At 39.2% G+C, this 23,705-nt stretch overlaps 2 protein-coding genes across 18 annotated transcripts in view; one reads left to right on the top strand and one right to left on the bottom strand.

The window, feature by feature from the left end:
* ERCC6L2 (ERCC excision repair 6 like 2) overlaps positions 1–14,299 on the bottom strand; it is a 136,515-nt gene extending 122,216 nt beyond the window's left edge. For 10 of the 17 annotated variants that reach the window (XM_065530871.2, XM_074017990.1, XM_045372872.3 and 7 more), the window contains exons 1-2: positions 13,866–14,299; positions 9,437–9,861 (exon numbers count right to left, since the gene is read on the bottom strand). In XM_065530871.2, coding sequence (XP_065386943.1) covers positions 9,437–9,861; positions 13,866–13,911 — 471 coding nt within the window. In that variant the 5' untranslated portion in view covers positions 13,912–14,299. Of the gene's footprint in view, positions 1–308; positions 453–8,388; positions 8,456–9,436; positions 9,862–11,955; positions 12,374–13,865 lie in introns of those variants that run through there. The other 7 variants (XM_074018001.1, XM_074017993.1, XM_074017991.1 and 4 more) reach the window with 3 other exon arrangements.
* On the top strand, positions 13,976–21,811 carry LOC107127548 (putative uncharacterized protein ERCC6L2-AS1). The gene is made up of 3 exons (XM_065530872.1): positions 13,976–14,960; positions 15,140–15,419; positions 21,652–21,811. Exon 1 carries the CDS (start codon positions 13,993–13,995, stop codon positions 14,401–14,403), a length of 411 nt encoding a protein of 136 aa, XP_065386944.1. The 5' UTR covers positions 13,976–13,992; the 3' UTR covers positions 14,404–14,960; positions 15,140–15,419; positions 21,652–21,811.
* The last annotated feature ends 1,894 nt before the right edge of the window (positions 21,812–23,705 follow it).

Below are 23,705 nucleotides of genomic sequence, written 5' to 3' on the forward strand. Positions count from 1 at the left end.
GTTTTAAAATATTCTAGCAAAATTTGCATTTCAATTTGCAGGACTTTTCCCAAAGACTTTGGTGTCTGACCAACCAGCTTCATACTAGCTATGTGACACTGGGCAATTTACATAACCTTTCTATAAATGTCAATATTTTCACCAATTAAATAGAGGCAAGAATACTTAATTAACACGAAAGTTTAATGGAGAATGTTTATCACAGAGCCTGGCAAATATAGATAATGTAAGTTATAACCATAGAACCATACTGTTACCCAATTCAACTTAAAATTCACTAACGCATTCAATAAAAATATATTTATTACCTACTAAATGCCAAGATGCTGGAATAGTCTAGATGAAAGGCTATTTCCAGATGCTGGAACAGTCTAGATGAAAGAGTATTTCTATCATTCAGTAGTACGAAGTCAAGCTGATTTGGGGTGGCAGGGAAGAGGTAGTTAGATGTGCTGAAGGAGCATGGTTGAGAAAAAAGGAGAAAATAATCAGCTACTGAAGAATCCAGTGAGAGATTAATGTGAGCAAACTGACTGATGTAGAACATAAATTAAAAGAAAGAGAAAGGATACTCCACAAATGACTGAGTTTAGGCATTGGACTATCTATTGTTAACACCACTTAAGTAAAAGATCTTTGATGCATGTTCACAATTTTCATTTTATAAATATTTTTAAATTTATGTTTTCTATTAAAAATAATCTAAGATTAGAACTTACTGAATTCCTTGATGGTGTAAATAAGCATAACATTTTGGGTTCTGACTACCTTTTGGAATATAATTTAACACTGCTCACAGAAAATTTATAATCAGAAGTATAGGTAATTGGTATATTGACCGGAAGGGGGCATGAAAAAACTTTTTAGGGTAATGGAATCGTCCTGTATTTTGATTAGCATATCAGTTACACAGACAGACACACTTGTCAAAGCTCATTAAGCAGTACACCTGGGATCTGTGCATTTTACTGTTTAATTAAGTGCACCTTAATTAAAGAATTGAAGATACACATATGTATACACACACACAGACCATATTGATAGATACACTCTTTTTAATTTTAGGTAACTGGTCCTCAAAGGCTACTGAAAAGGCAAAAGAGATACCTACTAGATACCGTAACAATTTAAATGAGGTAATATAAGATCTAATCCACTGATTTGCTCATAACTCACCTACGGATTGTTTCATTATAGGAAAATTATATTCCTAATTGTACAAATTCATAATTCAATTTGTTCATCTATCCAAGGTAATATACAATCTTAATTCTAACTTCATTTGTCAAATTCTCTAAAACAAAGACATGTGAAACGTATCTTGTATTTAAGAATCTCAGATCTTTGTAAGATGTTTCATAGGTGGTGGCTAAATTTATAAACTTTAATTATAGATTAGCTTTACTTAATTCACTAAATCCACTAATGATTTTTTAAAATCTTTGTATCTCATTTAAATCATCTACCCTACCTCTTAACACTACTCATCCACCCACTCCCAAAAAACTTAAGCTGAAATAATAAACTTTAGTTGAGAATACAAACTAACTGGAGAAGCTAGCTAAAACCACTAACAAACTCTTAGCTATATATTAATTATATTAATTAAAATATACTAATAGGTATCATGGTAATGCTAGCAGTAATGTGTCAATATACAAAAGACAGTTAAGGAAGGATATGAAGAACAGCACAGGTGTATTTTATGGACCAGGACTATAAATGGCACTCATCACTTGTACCCTTATTTCTGTTGGCGGAACCCAGTCACAAGCTCCACTGACATGCAAGGAGACTTGGGAAATGCAGTCTCTGTCAGCTAGCCCAAACTCTAAGAAGGCAAAGGAAATATGTATTTTGGGTGGAGATCTAGCCATCTTATCACACTATAGTGGTCCAGCAGAGGTCTATCAAAATATTAATTCACAGAAGACTAACGACAAATTTACAATGAAGGTTTTGCAACTTATCTGCAAAGAAAAAGCCAGAAGATGTTTTATTGTGGAATAGTTCTAAAATTGCTTATAGATGAAAAGAACAAAAACAAATATTTAAATCAGTCACCTCTAAAATAGTGAAAGGCCAAAAATTGCATTTCAGAAATGAAATACCACTCTGGGAAAGCTTTCTGTTTTTACATGCATTCCTTTCTAAATTCTGCTGGCCAACAGTTTTACAAGTCATCTTTACTCACAGTCAGCTCACGACATACAGAGTAAATCTGAGGTTGGGGAAAGGGCAACAAACCTTCCCTTAGGCCAGAACAGAAGAAGGCATAGCAAAAATTGTCTATTTCTTATAGGACAAAAAGAAAAAAAAAAGTCTACTACCTTATTTGTCAACTCCCTGGGAGATAAAAAGGTACAGAGAGAGTGGTTCAGAACCACACTTCAAAAGTATGATTTTTGCTTGCTTTGAAAAACAAAACAAAACACAAAGTGCTGTTTTGAAATGGGGTCTCTCTCACTTATCTTTACAAAGCTCTCTCCTAAAATCAGAACTACATGCCAAAACAAGGAACACAATTTTATCTTTGAAATACTGGTACATTTTTGTTTCTGCTTAAAACGGCTCAGGGATCTGGAGGCTAATTAACCTTCCACATTGGATATTACAGCATTTTCTCAATGAATGAAAATATAGACAATATTATTCTTCTCTTTACTACTATATTCCTGAGTGAATAACTTGACTTGAGATCCCAAGAACCTTCCTATTTTAGTGTAGTTTTGAAACTACTGAAGATCTTATTATCCAAAAATGGTACTAAAAATAACCTAAGAAAGCTTTAATTATCAGCAATCCCATTTCTCTCAAGAGTGAGGTTTACATCTTTTTAATACGACAGCCTTCAGTAATGACATTTTCAACAATGTAATATCTAATAATATAGAAACAAAAATTCAAAGAATGTGTTCACGCTTTGCAAAATTCTATCTCTGCTACTCAAAAGGTACTATTATCTTCTTTGCATAGCAGATGAGAAAATAAATATGGTAAGACATATTACTGCATCTGCTTAATAGTAGTCCTTAAGACTTTGGTGTCTGTAAAAAGTAATTACCACATTATGATTAAAAACTAAATTATTTTGATTCAATGAATTTGAGCTCTTCTCTTTTGTGATACACCTTTCAAATAGTATATTAGAGCTACGCCTTCAGCAAAAAATAAAAATCATTAAAACTCAATTCAAAACTCATAGTTTGGTGGGTTTCCAAAAGCAAAGTGTGAAAACACCAGCCTCCTGTGGAGTCTTCCTTGACACCCCCAGGCAGGCTTGTTTCTCCCTCCAACCCACTTACCAGACTGGATCATGGTTCTTGGCCTCATTTCCTTTTGTGGACTCTGTAAGGCAGGTGTATTAGTCAGGGTTCTCCAGAGGGAGAGAACTAATGGCATAGAGATACACGGGGAGTTTATTAAGTGTTATCTCACACGATCACAAAGTACCACAACAGCCCGTCTGCAGGTTGAAAAGCAAGGACAGTCAGTCCGAGTTCCAAAACGGAAGAACTTGAGTCCAAAGGCAGGAAGCATCCAGCACGGGAGAAAGATGGAGGCTGGGAGGCTAGGCCAGTCTCTCTTTTCACATTTTTCTGCCTGCCTACTTTCTAGCCACGCTGGCAGCTGGTAAGATTGTGGCCACCAGATTAAGGGTGGCTCTGTCTTTCCCAGCCCACTGACTCAAATATTCATTTCTTTTGGCTCACCCTCACAGACACACCCAAGATCAATACTTTGGATCCTTCAATCCAATCAAGTTGACACTCAGTATTAACCATCGCAGTAGGTATCATATGCATTTATATTAGGCTCTTCAGTGCCAATCACAGCACCTGGCCCAGACTGACTACTTATTAAATGTCAACCAATTGAACGAATGGTTAAAAATTGAATAAAAGGCTTTTAATTAACTGTATTATTAAGCCAAAAGATGAAGGCAGTAAATGATAGAAGGGGAAAAAATAAAGAGTTCCAGAACAGAAATGAAAATGGTCACTTCTGTGCCTGACCCTAGATAGGGAAGTTATTCCTGTGCCTGTTTTATGTACTAAGTTAAAAAGCTGAACAAAATTGTCTCTAACATCATTTCCATTTCTAAAAGTATTTTTTTAAACAATGAAATGGTCATAATCCTATGTATAAATATTCATACAGAGGCCAGGCACAGTACTTCCTGCCTGTAATCCCAGCACTTTGAGAGGTCAAGGCAGGCGGACCACTTGAGCTCAGGAGTTCAAGACCAGCCTGGGCAACATGGCAAAACCCCATCTCTACCAAAAATACAAAAAATTAGACGAGCGTGGTGGTATGTGACTATGGCCCCAGCTACTTGGGAGGCTGAGGTGGGAGGATCGCTTGAGCCCCAGAGGCGGAGGTTGCAGTGAGCTGAGATCTCGCTACTGCACTCCACCCTGAATGACAGAGTGAGACCCCCACTTCAAAAAAACAAAAAAAGAAAAAAAGATTCACATAGACTAAACATCCCTTAACCAATGTTTACTGAACTCACCAGATAATCAAAGTTTTCTCTCCCCTCTGAAAAACATACCGTCTGAGCAAAGGCTCTCAAACTTGAGTGGGCCTTGGAATTAACTGAAGCATTTGTTAAAACACAGATTGCCATCCTCTCCTACTACCCAAGAGTTCACAATTCAGTATGTCTGCAGTGAGACCCCAGAATTTACAGTCCTAACAAGCTCCCAGGTGACACTAATGCTGCTGACCCAAAGACCCACTTTAGAGAACCACTATTCCACGGTACGCACCCGCTCACCTCTTTTCCTATCACCGAGCTGTCTGATTAACAAAGATCAGGTTCCCAAACCTGTATACTCCAGTTGAAATTGTTTACTGTACTTACACTAGCTAATTATCACGTAAATGTACAAAAGGGATTCACTTTCAAGTTACCTGTTGAATTCGATGTGAAAATTCTGTGAAATATTGGGAGACAGTCATAAAAATCTTGGATTTTGTATTCAAAGTTCCTCCCAAGTATCTTTAATTTTTCAGTCCCACTAAAAGTAAAAATAGTAGGTGATGAACTGCATGGTGTTAAACACACCAAGGGCACAATGGACACGAGGAGATCTGGGAGTGATAGACATGTTCATCTTCTTGGTTGCGATGATCTTTTCTTGGATGCGTGTATGTGGGATAAAATATATTAATGTCTGCTACTTTAAAATGCAACAAAAGTTGGATGCATATTACAAAACCATGTATAATGAAATATTAACAGAATCTAAGTGGTGAGAATATGGCATTTCACTGTACCATTCTTTTAACTCTTCTGTATTTTAGAAAACTGTTAGAAGATATTCAGGAAAAATTAAGTTTATAACCTTTGACCAAAAAAACCTGCTTATAAGATAGTAGTTATTATGTGACTCCATTTTTTGCTTATGTATGTTTGTGTGTGTGTTTACAGAAGTATATGTATGTATATGGGCATATCATTATGTATGTTGCATATTCATCTGTGCCCTCTTCACCAGATCTGTCCTTCCAATTCACTTAAAAATACTCAAGTCTTTCCTATCCCCAAACAATACAAAACAAATAAAAAAGAGACCCCCACAAATTCTCATCCCTCTCTTCAGCTACTACTAGGTCACTTTCATTCCCTTTCAAAGCCATTTATTAAAGAGATAAATACACGTTCTGTGTCCATGTCTTCACCTACTCCGTTATGGTTTGTGTCTGAAAGCTCCAGCAAAATGGCTCTTGTTCAGCATACCAATGATTTCTACGTCACTAGAACAAATGGACATTTTTCAATTCTCATCCCCTGTAGAATGCAAAATATTAAATTCACCTACTTTTAAATTTGAAATGAGGGAAGGAAACTTTATTTGGTATGTAAAACAAGCTTAAAAAAAAGACTTCAATTTCATATCATGGCCAAATTAGAATATGAAAAGGGGGAAACTTAAGGGATGAAATCAAGAAAAAGGAAAAAAAAGAAGAAAAGAAGATAAAACTATAGCTCAAAGAGTAAATGTCAATGGCCTATTTTCATTACCAATTTTTACTACATTTTGAAATCTTAGCACAGTAATCATTCACATTTGTTCAACTGGCTTAGTCATATCTATAGAAGGTTTATCTATCTATAAAAGCTCTATCTTAAATGGGTCTTTCAAACCACCTATCTATGTAGAAATTATTCCCTGAGTTATAACAACAATAACCAGAGAACTAGGTCCCTAAGCATCAGACAAATCCGGCTGAGTATCAAAATTAGTACAGAAACCACTTCCTAATCTTCAGATGGGCTCCCTAAAGACTTGCACAGCACACCGACAGCATGTACTACAGCATCTCCAAGTCCTTCAATGATTACAGTGTGTCGTGACACAAAATTCTGCAGTAAAATCAGCTCCTTTAAATACACTCCTATGAACTGCAAAATAAATTTCTTTTTAACGTGGGCCTCAGAGATGAAAGACAGCCTTCAAATTTGAGACTAAAATGTGCACAAGAATTTGAATTCGAATTGTATTTAAGTTGCAGGATGGTGGTTCCGAAACAGATCACTTTTTGTATGTAGTACCCTCATTTTTTTTTTTTTTTTTTTTGAGACAGAGTCTTGCTCTTTTGCCAGGCTGGAGTGCAGTGGCACAATCTTGGCTCACTACAACCTCTGCCTCCCAGGTTCAAGTGATTCTCCTGCCTTGGCCTCCCAAGTAGCTGGGATTACAGGCGTGCGCCACCACGCTGGCTAATTTTTTTATTTTTAGTAGAGATGGGGTTTCACCATGTTGGCCAGGATGGTCTCAATCTCTTGACCTTGTGATCCGCCGGCCTCAGCCTCCCACAGTGCTGGGATTATAGGCGTGGGCCACCAAACCCAGTCTCATGTTTCTTATTTTGAAGTTGAACATGCATTGGCTAATCAAAGAATTGTGGTAACAAACATTCTACCACAGGCAAAAACAGTAAAAGTGTACGTGAAAATAGTTACAGCAGGGCTTTAATTAATTAATTAATTTTCCTCTAGTACTCATCTGTAACCTTGGTCACAGATGCTGTTACTGAAATACCACGGGTTCGGTCTAAGACCTGCTACTCACCATACAGACAGCCAATCACTGAGACAACACATATTGCCAACAAAAAACGCTTTAATCAGGCTCTGTAGCCAAGGATCAGTCTCAAATCCACATCCCTGACCAAAATTAGGAGTTTTTACAGCAGGGAACAAACGTAACAATGTATGGGAAAACACGAACTTGGGAGGGCTAAGGAAGTAATCTGATGAATGAGAGGCCTGGTGTCTCACTGTCTGGACTCTATGTGGTGAGTTTCAGTTCTTTGATACTGTTTGAGAGGCCTGGGGGTCCTTTCCTGAAGAAGGAACTCAGATGAAACAAATATAAGTTTAAAGCTTTAGGACCAGAAGGGTCAATTTCTATGTTTATCCAAAAACAAACAAACAAACAAAAAAACAAAACTGTCTGTGGGACTGTTGGGTCAGTTTCAATAGCAGTTTCTTGAAGGTTCCTTTCTTTATTCTTGCTGTCTATCCTCCACCTACAGGCCGGCGTGCTAAATGATTGTGGAATAAATGAAAAGCAAATTCATTTATTCCACAAACAATCATTTAGGACATCCAATGTGCAGGTCTAAACTATCCCAGACTTGAAGGAACATAGAGTAGGGTTAATGGTAATACGATTATTGAAAGACTTTATTTTAGCCTAGCTTTTCACACCAGACCTTTACACACAGTAGCATTATTTGGCTATTTTTTTTCTTTTATTTTTCCTTATTCCATCATTGGTGTCTGAAATTTGGCTATTTATAAAGGTTAAATTTAGTTTTTCACTTACCTTTGAGTTCCAATAACTAATGGACGTAATATGAAGAAGAAAATAGGTTAAACTCAATAAGAAAGGAAGCAGCATAACTTAATCACAAACTAGGCACACACTCCTGAAAATCTGAAGTGATTGTTTAGTATAAAATCTAGATTCAGGCCAGGCGCAGTGGCTCACACCTGTAATCCCAGCACTTTGGGAGGCCGAGGCAGGTGGATCACGAGGTCAGGAGATCAAGACCATCCTGACTAACACAGTGAAACCCCGCCTCTACTAAAAATACAAAAAATTAGCCGGGCGTGGTGGCGGGCACCTGTAGTCCCAGCTACTGGGGAGGCTGAGGCAGGAGAATGGTGTGAACCCAGGAGGCGGAGCTTACAGTGAGCCCAGATCACGCCACTGCACTCCAGTCTGGGCGATAGGTCAAGACTCCGTATCCAAAAAAAAAATATAGATTCAAAACTCTGTTCTTTTTGGATCACAAACCTCTTTGAAAATCTAACGAAAGCTAAAGACCCTGTAGTAGGCAGCTTCTGACAGGACTTCCAATAATACCCACCTCTTTGTATTCCCAGTTCTGTTTAATCTCCTTCCCTTGAGTTCTGGCTGGACCTAGCAACTTGCTTCTAATGAAGAGAATACGACAAAAGTGAGAGATGTGTCTTCCGTTATTACATCACCAAAGACCATGACTTCTGTCTTACTAGTGCTATCTCTTGCCCTCCAACTTGCTCTCCTTTTTTGAAGCTACCTTGTGTGAGATGCTCCATGAAGAGACCCATGTGGCAAGGAAGCAAAGGAGGCCTCCAGCCAATAGCTCACAAGAAACTGAGGCCAAGAACCCAACAAGGAACTGAATCCTGCCAACAAACAGGTGGGCTAGGAAGTGAATCTTCCCCAGTCAACTTGAGATGACTGCAGCCCTGTGACAGGCAAAGCTGGAGGACCAGGCTAGGCAGCAGCTGGATTCCCGACCCACAGAAACTGTGAGACAATACGTGAATACTGTTTTAAGCTGTTAAATGTTAGCATAATTTGTTATACAGAAACAGATAACTACAACAAATCGCCTCTTTAGGAATGTATGTGTGTGTACAAATTCTAGTATACATTTTAGGGAATTTGGAAGTCTCTCTAAAGTTCGCAAACACAACCCCTAGTGACCCAGGGATTCCAGATTAAGAAACTTCTAACATGATAAACTTCAAACAATACGCACAAAAGGCCTATAGGAACAATTTAGCCATGCATAGCAAACATTAGAATGTTTTCCTTCCATAAAGTATTAAGAAAGTTAAATGACTTCCAATATACTGATATCTTAGTACCTGTATTATCAAAGGTGAAATCAAACCAAGTGGTACCAAAACATTATTTTTGAATACAATATTTCATAGGTACTGAAGAATGGTAAAATAACTGAGACACTGTCCTCAACTTTGAGGACTTCACTATCTAGTTGGTGAGACAAACACAAACATACACACGCACACACAAAATAGCTACCATAACAGCAGTAAAAATAGAGATTTACAGATAGTATCCGCTCATGTACACAGTAAAGTGACTTTACTGAATTTTAATTATAACATAATTAAAATAAATACCTGTACTGTTTTTCCAAGTCCCATGTCATCACCAAGAATGCACCCTCTTCCATGGATGTAATGTCCATAAAGAAACTGGGCTCCTTCTCTTTGGTAGTCTCTCAAATACCTATTGACGGTATAAGGAATAGAGTCTCCATCGTCAGATAATTTAAAAGCAACAGAAGATGATGGAAATTTTCGGTTTGGGAAATAAGGTTTTTCCAAATCTTCATCATCAAATATAAGATTCCTAGGGCAATCTTTAACAAATTTTACTTCTTGAAGCTGTTTAAGAGGTATTTTCCTTTCTTGAAAATCTGAATATAAGACAACTGCAAATGACTTGCCATTTTCATCCACTGTGACAGATTTTATGCTTGCTTCACGAAGTTTTCCATTATCTGGAGAAGGGGCAAGACATCTTTCTCCTGGATGCCATATGTCTGCAATAATAAAGAAAATAAAGTTTCCAAAGCTAGCTTATAAAGTAACACCTCATTTATCCACAGCTATGAGAAAAAATACATACCTCACATAAATGCCTTTTCCAAAAAACTGGAACAAGATAAATTATAACATGTATAGATATTTTTCTAAAATATATTTTCAGATATTCTCCTATAATAAACAGAATAAAGGGTACATACTTTATTTCCAGTGGCTCCTATCCTGGCTGTGTGTCATCATCTTCCCTGGAGTTTAAAAATGTACATTCTTAGACACCACCTCTGGTGATTCTTACTCAGTAGATAGGGGTCATGGGTATCTGGTTTTATTGTTTTGTTTGGTTGTTATTGTTGAATTCAAAAGATAATTCTGACGCACAGCCAGGGTTGAGAACCACCAACTAAAATATTCTTGCTGACTCATGAACATATATATACATATATTTCATGATATGGTAGAGTAATCGTGAATAGGACTTGGTAATGAGTAAACTAAAATCCTCTGGGCAGCAATGCTTTGTGGTTCATCTGTCCGCTTTTTTATAGTTATTCCATTGCCTTTCTCTAGAAACAGCTGTTTCTTTTCACTGCAATACTGCTGCTTCTAAACCTTTACTTTAACCACTGCTTGTATACAGCTAACCACAGGAACCTCCAATTCAACTACAGTGATGTCACAGCTTTTTCTCTTCTGGGTTTTGAATAATTATTTGAAGAGATGAATTCTAAGATCTCTTTTTGCTAAGAGTATTACCTCTCTCTCTATGAACTTATTCTGAGATTAACTGTACAGCTATCTATTTTATTTTCTCAGAAAATATACCACTATGAATGAGGAGGAGGTCTATAGAGTATACTACCGATACAATTAAAAAGTATCAAAAAAAAACTAAGTAAAAATAATTTTCCAAATGGAATCTTATGGCAAGAATCCAAAAATAATTCTATGGCCACAAATATAAGAATACTAGGAATTATTTTTCTTAAACATTTCTCACTGAGATCAGATAACCACTGGCAGTTTCCTAGGGTCTTCCTGATGACCTCGAGTTAGATTTTTGTAACACTCAAGATTACAACATGACATGTTTATACTATCTAAAGCAAGAATAGTTCATTATGTTCCTCATCCATCAGCTGTTCTTCAAAAGTAAAGCCACTAACTTTGATGAGGTTATTTTACCATAACAATAATGAGTACACAGGGAAAAACGTTCTCTCCCACTCTAATCTCTGGACCCAAACTGTTGACAACTGTTACACCATTCTAAAAGAGTGTTTTAATGTCAAACTAAAGCCTTGATCCACTGTACAAGTAAAACAACATATAGGTCAATGGGCCCTATTTTCATAACAGTACTATTTGCACCTTAAAACCTAAAGCAACCCTTATACAATTATTAACCCATTACTTACTTTTCCCATTATGTGTTTGCCTCCCCTATCATTTTTTAAGACTCATTTTATTATCGATTATTCAACACACGTGATTTAAGCACAAATTATTCACCAAATATTATACCACATAATGAGTATAAAATGAAGAAAACTAATGTCAAAAATGATGGTGACTAATAGTTTTCCTGCATCTCATTAATTGGCATCATCATCTAACCAACTTTTCAAAGTAGAAAACCATTAGTTAGCCCTTAAACCTCATTTAATATTACTCCTTACATCCAGTCTGTCAGAATGGCCTGGTTTTACTTCAAAAATGAATGACTCTCCTCCATGCCACCATCTCACTAAAGCAAAGGCTGGCAAACATTTTCTGTAGAGTCAGTCATTAGCTATTCGTTACTTTAGATTTTGTAGGCCATACATTCTCTTGCCCTTGTAATGCAAAAGCAACCAGACAATACATAAACAAATGGGCAGAGCTGTATTCCAATAAAACTTTATTTACAAAAAGAAATGTCAGACCAGTCTTAGCTCACAGACAGTAGTTTGCTGACCTCTGTCTTAAAGCATGCCACCATCAACTCTCCCTAAATTAAGCCTAACCAGGCTCTCTGCTCCCAGTCCACCTATTTAGAGTAGGGTACCCCATTATTCTATATCTCATCATTTTATTGCCTCTGTAGCACTTACCATAACATTTAATTATCATGTCCACTTGTTTTTGTCTTTTTCTTCCACTAGAGAGTAATTTCCTTCCCAAGAAAAAGTTTGTACTGTTATAAATTTTATCCCCAGGACCAACACAGAGTCACACAGCAGACATTCAATGAACATGTGAATTTATTACACATTCTTTTTCTTTTTTTTTTTTTAGACAAGAGTCTCTCTGTCGCCCAGTCCGGAGTGTCATGGCACAATCATAGTTCACTGTAAACTCCAACTCCTGAGCTCAGCCATCCTCCCGCCTCAGCCTCCTGATTAGCTGGGACTACAGGTGTGCACCAACATGCCTGGCTAAAATTTTTATTTTTAGTACAGACAGGGTCTCGTTTACTTTGCAGGCTGGACTTAAAACTATCCTCCAGCCTCAGCTTCCCCAAAGTACTGGGATTACAGGTGTGAGCCACTGCGCCTGGCCTATTACAAATTATCGATCTCATAGATCCTTGGTATCTTGCGAGAGAGAAAACTAAAAAGTACATAAACATATACATAACTGTAAAAAGTGCATTGGAAGAAAAATGCTATGAGAAGGGAGTATTGAGAAATGTAATTTAAAAGGGAAAGGGGTCTAAGAACTGTATTTCAGATAAGTGTACAGCAAGCGCAAAAAAAAAACAAAACCTTAAGGGAATCACACAACTTATTGGAGTATTTTTGGTTTCTGAGTTTGGGTAATTTCTAGAATGAAAAAAATTCAGCTAAGTTTGAGTTAGAAATGGAATCTCTCAATATCCAAACTACAGAACAACTGCTTAAATTGTGAGGATTTCCTGTTGGATTTAACAGGGTTAAGTCTCCTATAATTTAATGAGTCGAAATCATTTGTTTTGGTTTAAACTAATTATCAATTCAATTCATTCTGGTGATGGGGTCTCTCTCTCCCTCTTTCACTCCAATGGCCTCCTCGCTATTCCTCAAGCATGTTCCTACCTCGGGGCCCTGGAGCTTTCTGCTCCTTCCACCAATAAATACCAGAGTGACTAGATCTATCAGAAGGAATGAACGTCCCAGTCACCATAATCTCCACTTGGCAGCTTCATCTATTTATTTTTAGCTGCCAGTCTCCTATAGGTATTTATATGTGTGGCCCCTGAATTACAGCATCATCAATTCCTAGACCTCAGAATTCAGGCTTGTAACTTGCCCTCTCTGAGCTTTAGCTCTGAATTCATCTAGTTAATGAGATTGATATCTTCCTCAAAAGAAAGCAAGTAGTTAAACAATCAGCATATTGGTGGGCTCAGGAAAATCACTCAATACCCGGTAGCTTTTGTTATACAGCACAATTATTAATGAAAGCTATTCATTTGGGTGCCAGAAGGCATCCCAGATGACTTGTGGTAGATTATCACACCTTCTTTAAACCTCCTATTTAAGGCAGAATATAATGCCCTGACTCAATAGGCAATAAACCTCCACTGAACTAAATATCTCAACCTTCATTTACCTACTTACAACAAACGTCTGCCATTCACTAACAACTGGGCATACAACGATAAAGAATGAAAATGACGTTTACTGAGTGCTTAATATGGGCCAGACGCGGGGTCACATAAATGCTTTGCGTATTGTCCACGTCATTTAAAAATCACAAGAACCTAGTAATGAACCCAGTTTTACAAATGAGGAACCTGCCCAAAGTTGCTCAGCAAGTAACTGTCAGAGGCAGCACTAGATCCCAGGGGCTGACCCCCGAGTCCAGGTTCTCAACACTGAATCGGAGATTTGGTCCCAGGCCTGCAGGGGGTTCACAATCTGCAGCTGTCACTGAAGACGATCTACAGGGCAAACCCCAACCCGAAGGGCACCGGCGAGAACTGGTCCAACGCGACGCAGCAGACAGGCCTCTGGGTAAGGGGCGAGCGCGGAGCTGGTACCTTTGCCCGCGGTTTCCGCGCAGGGCTGTGGCGCCGAGGGATCCATCCGGCCAGGGGGAGGGGCCGAGCCCGGCTGCACGTAACACCCGGAAGGCGGAGGACAGCGAGGTGGCTGGCCGGTGGGCCAATGGCGGCCAACGCCACTTCCGGTCGCCCTCCGAGCATCGCTCTCCGGCAACCCGAAGCCACGGGAAGGAGGAGGGGGATCCCAGCTAAGGCAGCGACTAAGGGAACCCGAGGAGAACGGGAGGGCGACGTCCGGAGCGGCGGCAGAGCCACGGGACGCTGTGTGAGGCTGGCAAGGCGGTGTTCACCTAGTTCTTTCGGGCTCCGCCGCCGCCGGTGGAGAACACGAGGCCAGCATTGCGACCCCCAAATCTCCTCCTCAGGATCTGACCTCAGTCTCCTAACCCCGCAACTTCCATCCCGGCCTTGGAAAATCCCGCGAGAACGGGCTGCCGAATTGTCACTGGGATCTCGCGAGAACGAAATCTTCCTTTCCGTGGGCGGAGCCATCTTCCCGATGTCTCGCCCCTAGGAGGCCTGTAGCAGGAAGGGCCGCGGGAGTTGCGAGTGTCGCGAGGTTTGAGGTCGCTGGGTGGGCCGGGCGCTGAGCGACGCTGGTCATAACTGGGGGGCTTGGGAAGGCAGTGGCTGTGAAGGGCCACTGAGGCGGTGGAGGCCTGGCAGAGGGCGTCCCGGCGGTCGCGGCTCTTGGCTTCTCGGTGGAGCTTGGTTCGTCCGTGGTGGTGCCGCACCCCAGGAACTTCCAGGAGCCAGTCCCTCCTTGGAGAGCTCCCCGGGACACCCACAGGTGCCAAGTGAAACTAGCGCGTTTTCTTGGATCCTACACTTTGTAGTGAATCATAAATACTTTAAATACAAAGCCAACAACATTTGCTGGGAATAAACGTAAAAATACTGTTAAAGTGTAAAGTTTTCCTTCGTCCCTCTGACGTTTCTGGCGGGTCGCTGAACGCGGGAGACTCAGCCGTCTGCTCTGAGCCCGGAGCATCTGAGGCAGCCGCGCCCACCCGCGAGGTGCAGGAGGTACACGGCCCCTGACGCTCCCAGGCAGCGCAGACAGAGGGATCCGTAAGTGGCTTCCGCGCTTGTTACCATTTGCATACTCTAAGGTATTTCATGGATTGAGTGAAATACCTGACGGGGCCTGTATCCGTTCCCTATTGCCGCAATAACCAGTGACCACAAACTTTGTAGCTTGAAACAGCACAAATATATCATCTTGCATTTATTGTCTCGCGGTTCTGTAGGTCAGAAGTACTACTGGGTGTAACCTTAGCTGCACTCCTTTCTGGAGACTCCACAGGACCATCCTTAGCTTGCCTTCGCCAGCTTCTGTCAACATTCGTTGCCTTTGGCCCCTTCCTGCATCTTCAAAGCCAGTGACGTGCCATCTCCGACCCTTCCATCCTCAAGTCTACCGCTGATGGCAGCTGGAAAAGATTCTGAGGGCTCACCTGAGCAATCCAGGATCATCTTCCCATTTCCAGGCCTCTGCCCTTGATCACATCAGCGGAATCCTTTTGCCATGTAAGCTAATATATTCACGAATTCCAGAGATTAGGAAATAAACATCTTTGGGGGATCATTATTCTGCCTACAGTAGTGTCTTAAGAAAACAATATGGCTGTTTGCTCTGCAAATAGATCTCAATTCTTTGGCAGATACTAAAAACCAGTAGTATGTGTTCATAAAATGCTTCATTTAAAATATAACTTGTTTGCTTACCACCAGGTAGTAACTTTAAGCCTAAGTGAAACATCTAACTCAGCCATCTCTGTGTGAGATGTTGGCCAGGTCACTTCTCTGTGTTTTATTGTCCTCACCGATCACTGTAACAGTGAGACTAATAATAGTAAACTACCTAAAAAGGGTAATTGTAAAAAATAAGATGAGTAAAACTCCTAAAACAGTGACTGGTCATAGTAAGGAATATATGTGTTGTTATTACTGTTATTATCAATGGAATGCATCCACTCGAAAGTTGCATTCTACATAGACATTATGTCAGTTTAATATTTTGGCTAATAGGCCGGGCGCGGTGGCTCATGCCTGTAATCCCAGCACTCTGGGAGGCCGAGGTGAGCAGATCACGAGGTCAAGAGATGGAGACCATCCTGGCCAACATGGTGAAACCCCGTCTCTACTAAAAATACAAGAATTAGCTGGGCATGTGATGGCACATGCCTGTAGTCCCAGCTACTTGGGAGGCTGAGGCAGCAGAATCGCTTGAACCTGGGAGGCGGAGGTTGCAGTGAGCCAAGTTTGCATCACTGCACTCCAATCTGGCGACACAGCAAAAAACACTACTGATTATAATTGTAATTCTTGATTCTAACATACACCTTGATATTGGAAATCTTAAAATCTAGAAAAATCTGCTTCTTGTTACTGATGGATTATATCTCTTTTCACATTGTCTCTAAAATCAAAATGCAAATTGACATTTTAATCAAGCTTATTTTTTTCCCCTACAACTACCAGGGAAGAAGTTTGATTTTTTTCCCCTCTCTGAAATGACTAGTTGTGTAATTTTGTCTTATTTTTCCAGAGGTCCATTGAGTTAAGATGTAGCTCTTGACAGAGCTGACCTCTAATTAGAAGGGATAAGCAAATTCAGAAATAAATTTTGGTTTAAATGGAAGGTATCATCTGGTTGAAGGAATACCCTTGTGACTAACAAAAGAGGAGGATACCTCATTTTCTGAGTGTTTATTATTTAACCTCACTGCTGTACTTACAATGTATACTGAAGCAGAAATAATCATGACATGAAAATATGTCCTAGTGAACTAGTTGCTTCATAAAACTAGATATCCTCAAATATTCCTTCCCCCACCTAACAGTAGCTTTTGTCTCTGCATTGACATCCTTGTGTAGGTGCTGATATTGTGACATCTACCACTGTCAGTCCAGTCACTTCAAAGTTAAATTGAATATCTTGTAAAATATTACGGAATTCCTGTAGTTAATATGTGTGATGTTAGATAAATCACATAAATGAACTGAATCACATACAAAACTTTTGGCAAAGGAGGATCTAGCAAAAATTAAGCCAATTATAACTACAGAAGAGAAAAAAATAACACAGATGGTGATAACACAGCCATTTCAAAAGAGGCTCATGGAAGGAAGGTTAAACCCACCAGTAATTTGCCAAAAAATAGTCTCTCTTTATCTTCATACTACAAGAGTCAAATACATATCTGTATGTGATTGACAGATCTCCAGAATTGTGAGTTAATGTAGCAAAAAGGCTCCAGGAAAAATAGATGTGAAACTCTTAAGACAACACGAGAAATTAAGTCTTTGAGTTTCAGTTAGATGATTTTAGGTTGCAGCATTTCTCCATTCATACATTGTTCCAGCCAATGGAAAAAAAAAGAAGAAGGAAGCAAAGATGAGTGAAGGCAAGAGAAAGAAGATAAAATAGATCTGTCCTTCCTTGCCACAAATAACCTAAATCTTAAAGTTTAAAACTCAACGTTGCACAACAATGTGAACATACTTAACACTATTGAACCATACACTTAAAAATGGTTAAGAAGGTACATTTTATATAATGTGTTCTTTCTTACCACAATTATAAAGCAAAACACAGCAAAAAAGCTCCAGCCAAAGAAAGAAGAATTTGAGGCTTGAACGAGGTATAGTGAAAGATATATAGAGTAAGTGTTAGAATATTCAGCAACACCATTTTTACTTCATAGACTCAATAGACTCAAATAATAGAACATTTAATACCTCATGTCAGATAAGTATAAAAATCCTGCAACAAAACACCAAGAACTACTGGTTGAAATATGTTTATAAAAACTCTCAAGATGTAAAAGCCAATGCTTATACACTGTTGATGGGAATGTAAATTAGTACAACCTCTATGGAAAACAGTATGGAGATTTCTCAAAGAACTAAAAATAGAATTACCATTTGATGCAGGAATCCCACTACTGAGTATCTATCCAAAGGAAAGTAAATCATTATATTGAAAAGACACCCACACTTGTATGTTATCACAGTGAAGTTCACAATAACAACATCATGGAATCGATCTAAGTGTCTATCAAGAGACGACTGGATAAAGAAAATGTAGTATATAAACACCATGGAATATAATGCGGCCATAAAAAAAAAGAATTAAACCATGTCTTTTGCAGCCACATGGATGGAGCTGGGTGCCATTATTCTAAGCGAAATGACTCAGAAACAGAAAATCAAATACCACGTGTTCTCACTTAAAAATGGGAACTAACTAATAGGTACATATGGACATGCAGAAGGAAATAATAGACACAGAGGACTCCAAAAGTGGGTAGGATGGGAGAGAGGTGAGGGTTGAAAAATTATCTATTGGGAACAGTGTTCACTTTTTGAGTGATGGGTACAGTGGAAGCGCAAACCTTACCATTATGCAATATATCCATGTAACAAACCTGTATTGTACCCTCTGAATCTATAAACATTTAAAAAATAAAAAATAAATCTCAAAATACATAGCTGAGCTTTCAAGAAGTATGTGAAATACTCATAGACCAAAAATAAGGAAGGAACTGAAAACTAGTTTATTAAGATGGCACTTATACCACTCCTTTCCTGGACACATTTGTCTGGCTCAGTTACAAAAAGGTCTGGATTTTAACAGGCTTCTGGGAGCAGAAGACATAGTCTTAAGCTCCCACAACGTCCCACCTTGAAACGGAGCCTCTCATTTGAAATCAGAAAGCTTGCAAGGTGAGCTAGAAGAAAAAAGTCTGGACAGCAGAAAAGGAGGAGGATGAAGAAGGATTTGTCTGTCTTGGCATGGGACTTTTGAAGGGGTATTGTTAATTCCATCTGAAATGTTGAAACCACAGCTATGCCCTCAAATTTAGGATTTGAATGTATACAATCTGCATTACCTAGGAAACCCCAAGCCAAGATAGTAGCGTAATGTAGTGCCCGGTTAATTGCATCTAGGTTGCTAGAAAGAAGCACACACATCCTTTCTAGAGGGAAACGTTAAAACAAGGACTCCTCGGAATTTCTGGAGATAAAGTCTCATCTAACAATTCACAACCCTAAAGCTGCAAAACATACACAGAAACAAGCCATCATGAACAAGGGCCAGGAGAGAAAACAAACAACAGAAATAGAGCCCTAGAAATTTTAGCTAATCGAAGTAATCGATAGAAAGGGGTTTATAAAGTGTGGTTAAAATACATGTTGATATTTTTAAAAACTGAACTGAAAACTTAGGAAACAAGGCATTGTTAAAACAGATTTTTTAAAAAGAACCAGAACTTCTTAAAATAAAATTGATTATTGAGATGGAAAACTCAATGGTAACTTAAAGAGCAAATTCAACATACCCTACTAGAGAATTTGTGAACTGAAAGATCTAAATAAACAATCCAAAATGCAGGACAAAAAGGCCAAGTAGAAAACATAAGAGAAAAGTCTAAAGAAATGGAGACTAGGAGGCAAAAAATGAAAGAGTTGGGGTAGCTCAAAATATTAATATTATACAAAACAAGCTTTAATGCAAAAAGCTTTAGGGACAAATAAATTAACTACATAAATGATAAATGGCTTTTTTTTCTTTTTGGATATGGAGTCTTGCTCTGTTGCCCAGGCTGGAGTGCAGTGGTGCAGTCTCAGCTTACTGCACCCTCCCCTGCCTCAGCCTCCCGAGTAGCTGGTACTACAGGCGCACGCTGCCACGCCCAGCTAATTTTTTTGTATTTTTAGTAGAGATGGGGTTTCACCATTTTGCCCAGGCTGGTCTCAAACTCCTAAGCTTAGGCAGTCCACCCGCCTTGGCCTCCCAAAGTGCTAGGATTATAGGCATGAGCCACCATGCCCAACCTCTTTTTTTTTTTTTTTTAAACCAAGGAGGTAAAAATGTTCTCCACCTAGAAATCAGTATTGAAGAATATTTTTAAGGATGATATATTCTGAAATGTAAAAACACATTTCTAAATAACTTACGAGCCAGAGAAAAAATCATGATTGCCAAGACCAGATCGGCTGGAGAGACCCTAACCCAGCAGCACTAGAGAAATTAAAGACACACACACAGAAATATAGAGGTGTGAAGTGGGAAATCGGGTCTCACAGCCTGCAGAGCTGAGAACCTCGAACAGAGATTTACCCACGTGTTTATTAACAGCAAGCCAGTCATTAGCTTGCTGTAGATATTATAACTAAGATAACTTAGTTTCTGTAGATATTAAATTAACTGAAAGTATCCCTTATGGGAAATAAAGGGATGGGCCAAATTAAAGGAATAGGTTGGGCTAGTTAACTGCAGCAGGAGCATGTCCTTCAGGCACAGATTGCTCATGCTATTGTTTGTGGCTTAAGAACGCCTTTAAGCAGCTTTCTGCCCTGGGCAGGCCAGGTGTTCCTTGCCCTCATTCCGGTAAACCCACAACCTTCAGTGTGGGCGTTATGGCCATCATGAACATGTCACAGTGCTGCAGAGATTTTGTTTATGGCCAGTTATGGGGCCAGTTTATAGCCAGATTTTGGGGGGCCTGTTCCCAACAATGATGAAGACTAGAAAGTAAATATGCAACAGACCCCAAAAATGGAATGTGTTTAGACAGACGGTTTCAGCTGGTCCTAAGATGACAAAGCCCACATTTTCTTATAAGGTAATATTCCATGTAAGATTACCAAAGGAAGTCATTAACACAGATTTTACTATCCTAATTCCTCGCCTACATGTAGAATATAAAAGGATTGGCAATGGGAGATTAGAGGAAGAGAAGATGTTTTTGACACAGCTATTGCAGTGGCATGTCTCTCCTCCAGATAAACAAAAGGGGCTTCAGAGGGATCACCTGGAAATTTTGGTATGCATTCCCTAGAATTTGTGGGATATGGTGAACTATTTGACTCAAACTTTAGATATCTGAAGGGGAGGTACTATGGATGGCTAACTGCTCTGAAATGTAATAGGAAAGATTCACACTTTTGGGGCCACTTCACTCCCAGAGTTTACTGTTAGGAAAGGATGCACATTTCCTCTGGTGTAAATGTAGGTCATAGGTAAGTGAAAGCCAGCGGAACTATCAAGATGACCCCAGGAGGAGATCTGAACAGCCGGATGTCTAACGGAAAGTAGTGACTTTGAAGAACACAGAAAAGCACCCAAGAGAGAAAGACACCCAAGGAGAACCTCTGCAATCTCACGGCAGTGCTGGTTAAATAAGACCTTTCCTGTTCCCTTTTTTTTTTTTTTAGACAGAGTCTGCTCTGTCACCCAGGCTGGAGTGCAGTGGTGCCATCTCTGCTCACTGCAACCTCCACCTTCCAGGTTCGAGCAGTTCTCCTGCTTCAGCTTACGAGCGTCTGGGACCACAGGCGAGCGCCACCACATCTGGCTAAGTTTTGTATTTTTAGTGGAGACGGGGTTTCACCATGTTGGCCAGGCTGGTCTCAAACTCCTGACCTCAAGTAATCCGCCCGCCTTGGCCTCCCAAAGTGCTGGGATTACAGGAGTGAGCCACCTCGCCTGGCCCTCGTTCCTTATTTTTATCTCTTTTTCCAAATCAACCCTAAAGAAGTTGGAAGCAGCTTAGAAAGTAGGAGAGGAAGGTGAGGCATAAATCATATAAAAGAAGCAATCACCCCCACATTTTCCCCTGCCAACCACTTGCCTGTACCAAATGTGAGCTCCGAAAGGAGAAGTCTTTAGGGTTGAACAAGTGTTGAAGTCTTAATTTTTTTTTCATTACGTGGACTTTACCAAACTAACTTTTTGTTTGTCTCTTTTTAGTGGCTAGAAGTGACCCCAGGATTTTTTTTATTATCAAGAGAGACTAGAAGAATCATGAGACTTTTCCTAGTCGCCTTTCAAGAATATGAAGAAAAAAATGGTTCTCAAAGTGGGTTTGAATGAGTATTGTTCAAATAAATGAACTTATATTCATATTTCATCCCCAGAGTCCTGCTGTTTCAACATCCATTAGAACTGAGTAATAGTACTACATATCAAAGTTTGTGGGACATTGCTAAAGTGTAAAAAATGCTTATATTGAAAAAGAAGAAAAGCTGAAAATTAATTGTCTGTGCTTCCAACTTTAAAAAAGGACAACAAACTAATCCTAAAGAAACTAGAATAAAAGGAAAAAATAAAAAACAGAAGTTAAAGAGTAATTAAAAAAACACAATAGAGATGATCAACAAAGCCAAAAGTTGATTCTTTGAAAAAGATTAATGAAGTAGGCAAACCACTGGTGAAATGAATCAAGAAAAGTAGAGAAAAAACTCAAACATTAGGAATGAAAAATAGGGCAATGTTAAAGAGAATTCAAATATTAGAAAAATATGGGAGTATAATAAAAATGATTTCATGCCAAAGTGTTTAAATGTACACTGCCTTAAAAATATATATTAAAAAGGGGCCAGACACTGTGGCTCACACCTGTAATCCCAGCACTTTGGGAGGCTGAGGTGGACGGATCACAAGGTCAAGAGATCAAGACCATCCTGGCTAACACGGTGAAACCCTGTCTCTACTAAAAATACAAAACATTAGCTGGGCATGGTGGCACGTGCCTGTAGTCTCAGCTACTCAGGAGGCTGAGGCAGGAGAATCGCTTGAACCCGCAAGGAAGAGGTTGCAGTGAGCCAAGATGGTGCCACTGGACTCCAGCCTGGGTGACAGAGCGAGACTCCGCCAAAAAAAAAAAAAAAAAAAAAAAAAACTAAAAGGAAAAGAAGCACTGAAGAAATCTATAACCATTGGAGAAGCTTGAGTCAGTAGTTGATAATGTCCCTCTGAGAAAAGACCAGACATAAGTGACTTACAGGAAAGTTCTGCCAAATGTCAAAGAGAATAGATAAATATCACATAAACTCTTCCGGAGAATACAAGAAAAGGAACACTCCCCCCAACTTATTTTATAAACTTGGTTAAATCTTGATAGCAAAATTTAATAAGGACACCATGACACATGAAATCATAAGCAAATTTTACTTACAGTTATACACAAAAATTCTAAACAAAATACTGGACAACTGAATCTAATTTTGAATAATACTAGCAAGAATAATAATAATAATAATAATGCATCATGACCAAGTTGGGTTTATCTCAGGAATGCAAATATAGTTTAAAAGTGGAAAATCTAGTAGTGACGTTTACCACTCTAAGAAATAAAGAAGAAAAATTATGTCATCTCAATGAACCAAAAAATTTTCTAAAATCCAACCAAATATTGGCAAAAAAGCAATAAAGGGCTGGACGTGGTGGCTCACGCCTGTAATCCCAGCACTTTGGGAGGCCGAGGCGGGCGGATCACGAGGTTAGGAGACCAAGACCATCCTGGCTAATACGGTGAAACCCCATCTCTACTAAAAATACAAAATATTAGCCGGACGTGGTGGCGGGCGCCTGTAGTCCCAGCTACTCGGGAGGCTGAGGCAGGAGAATGGCGTGAACCCGGGAGGCGGAGCTTGCAGTGAGCTGAGATCGCGCCACTGCACTCCAGCCTGGGTGACAGCGAGATTGCGTCTCAAAAAAATAAATAAATAAATAAAAAGCAATAAAGGAAAATTCCTTAACTTATTAAGTTAAGGAATAAAGACACTCTTTATTAAAGAATATCTATTCGAAACCTGCAACAAGCATGATAGTTAACGATGAAATGTTAGATGAAATGTTAGAAATGATGAAATGTTAATGACAATAGATTAAAACCATAAACACAATGATGTCTGTTATCACTACTTCTACTCATCATTGATCTTAACCATTTCAATAATAAAAGATACTATATGTAAATTACAGATATTGAGAAGGAAGACTCAAAACCGCTACTATTCACA

This window comes from Macaca fascicularis, chromosome 15 (assembly GCF_037993035.2).
Source record: "Macaca fascicularis isolate 582-1 chromosome 15, T2T-MFA8v1.1".
NCBI lineage: Eukaryota > Metazoa > Chordata > Mammalia > Primates > Cercopithecidae > Macaca > Macaca fascicularis.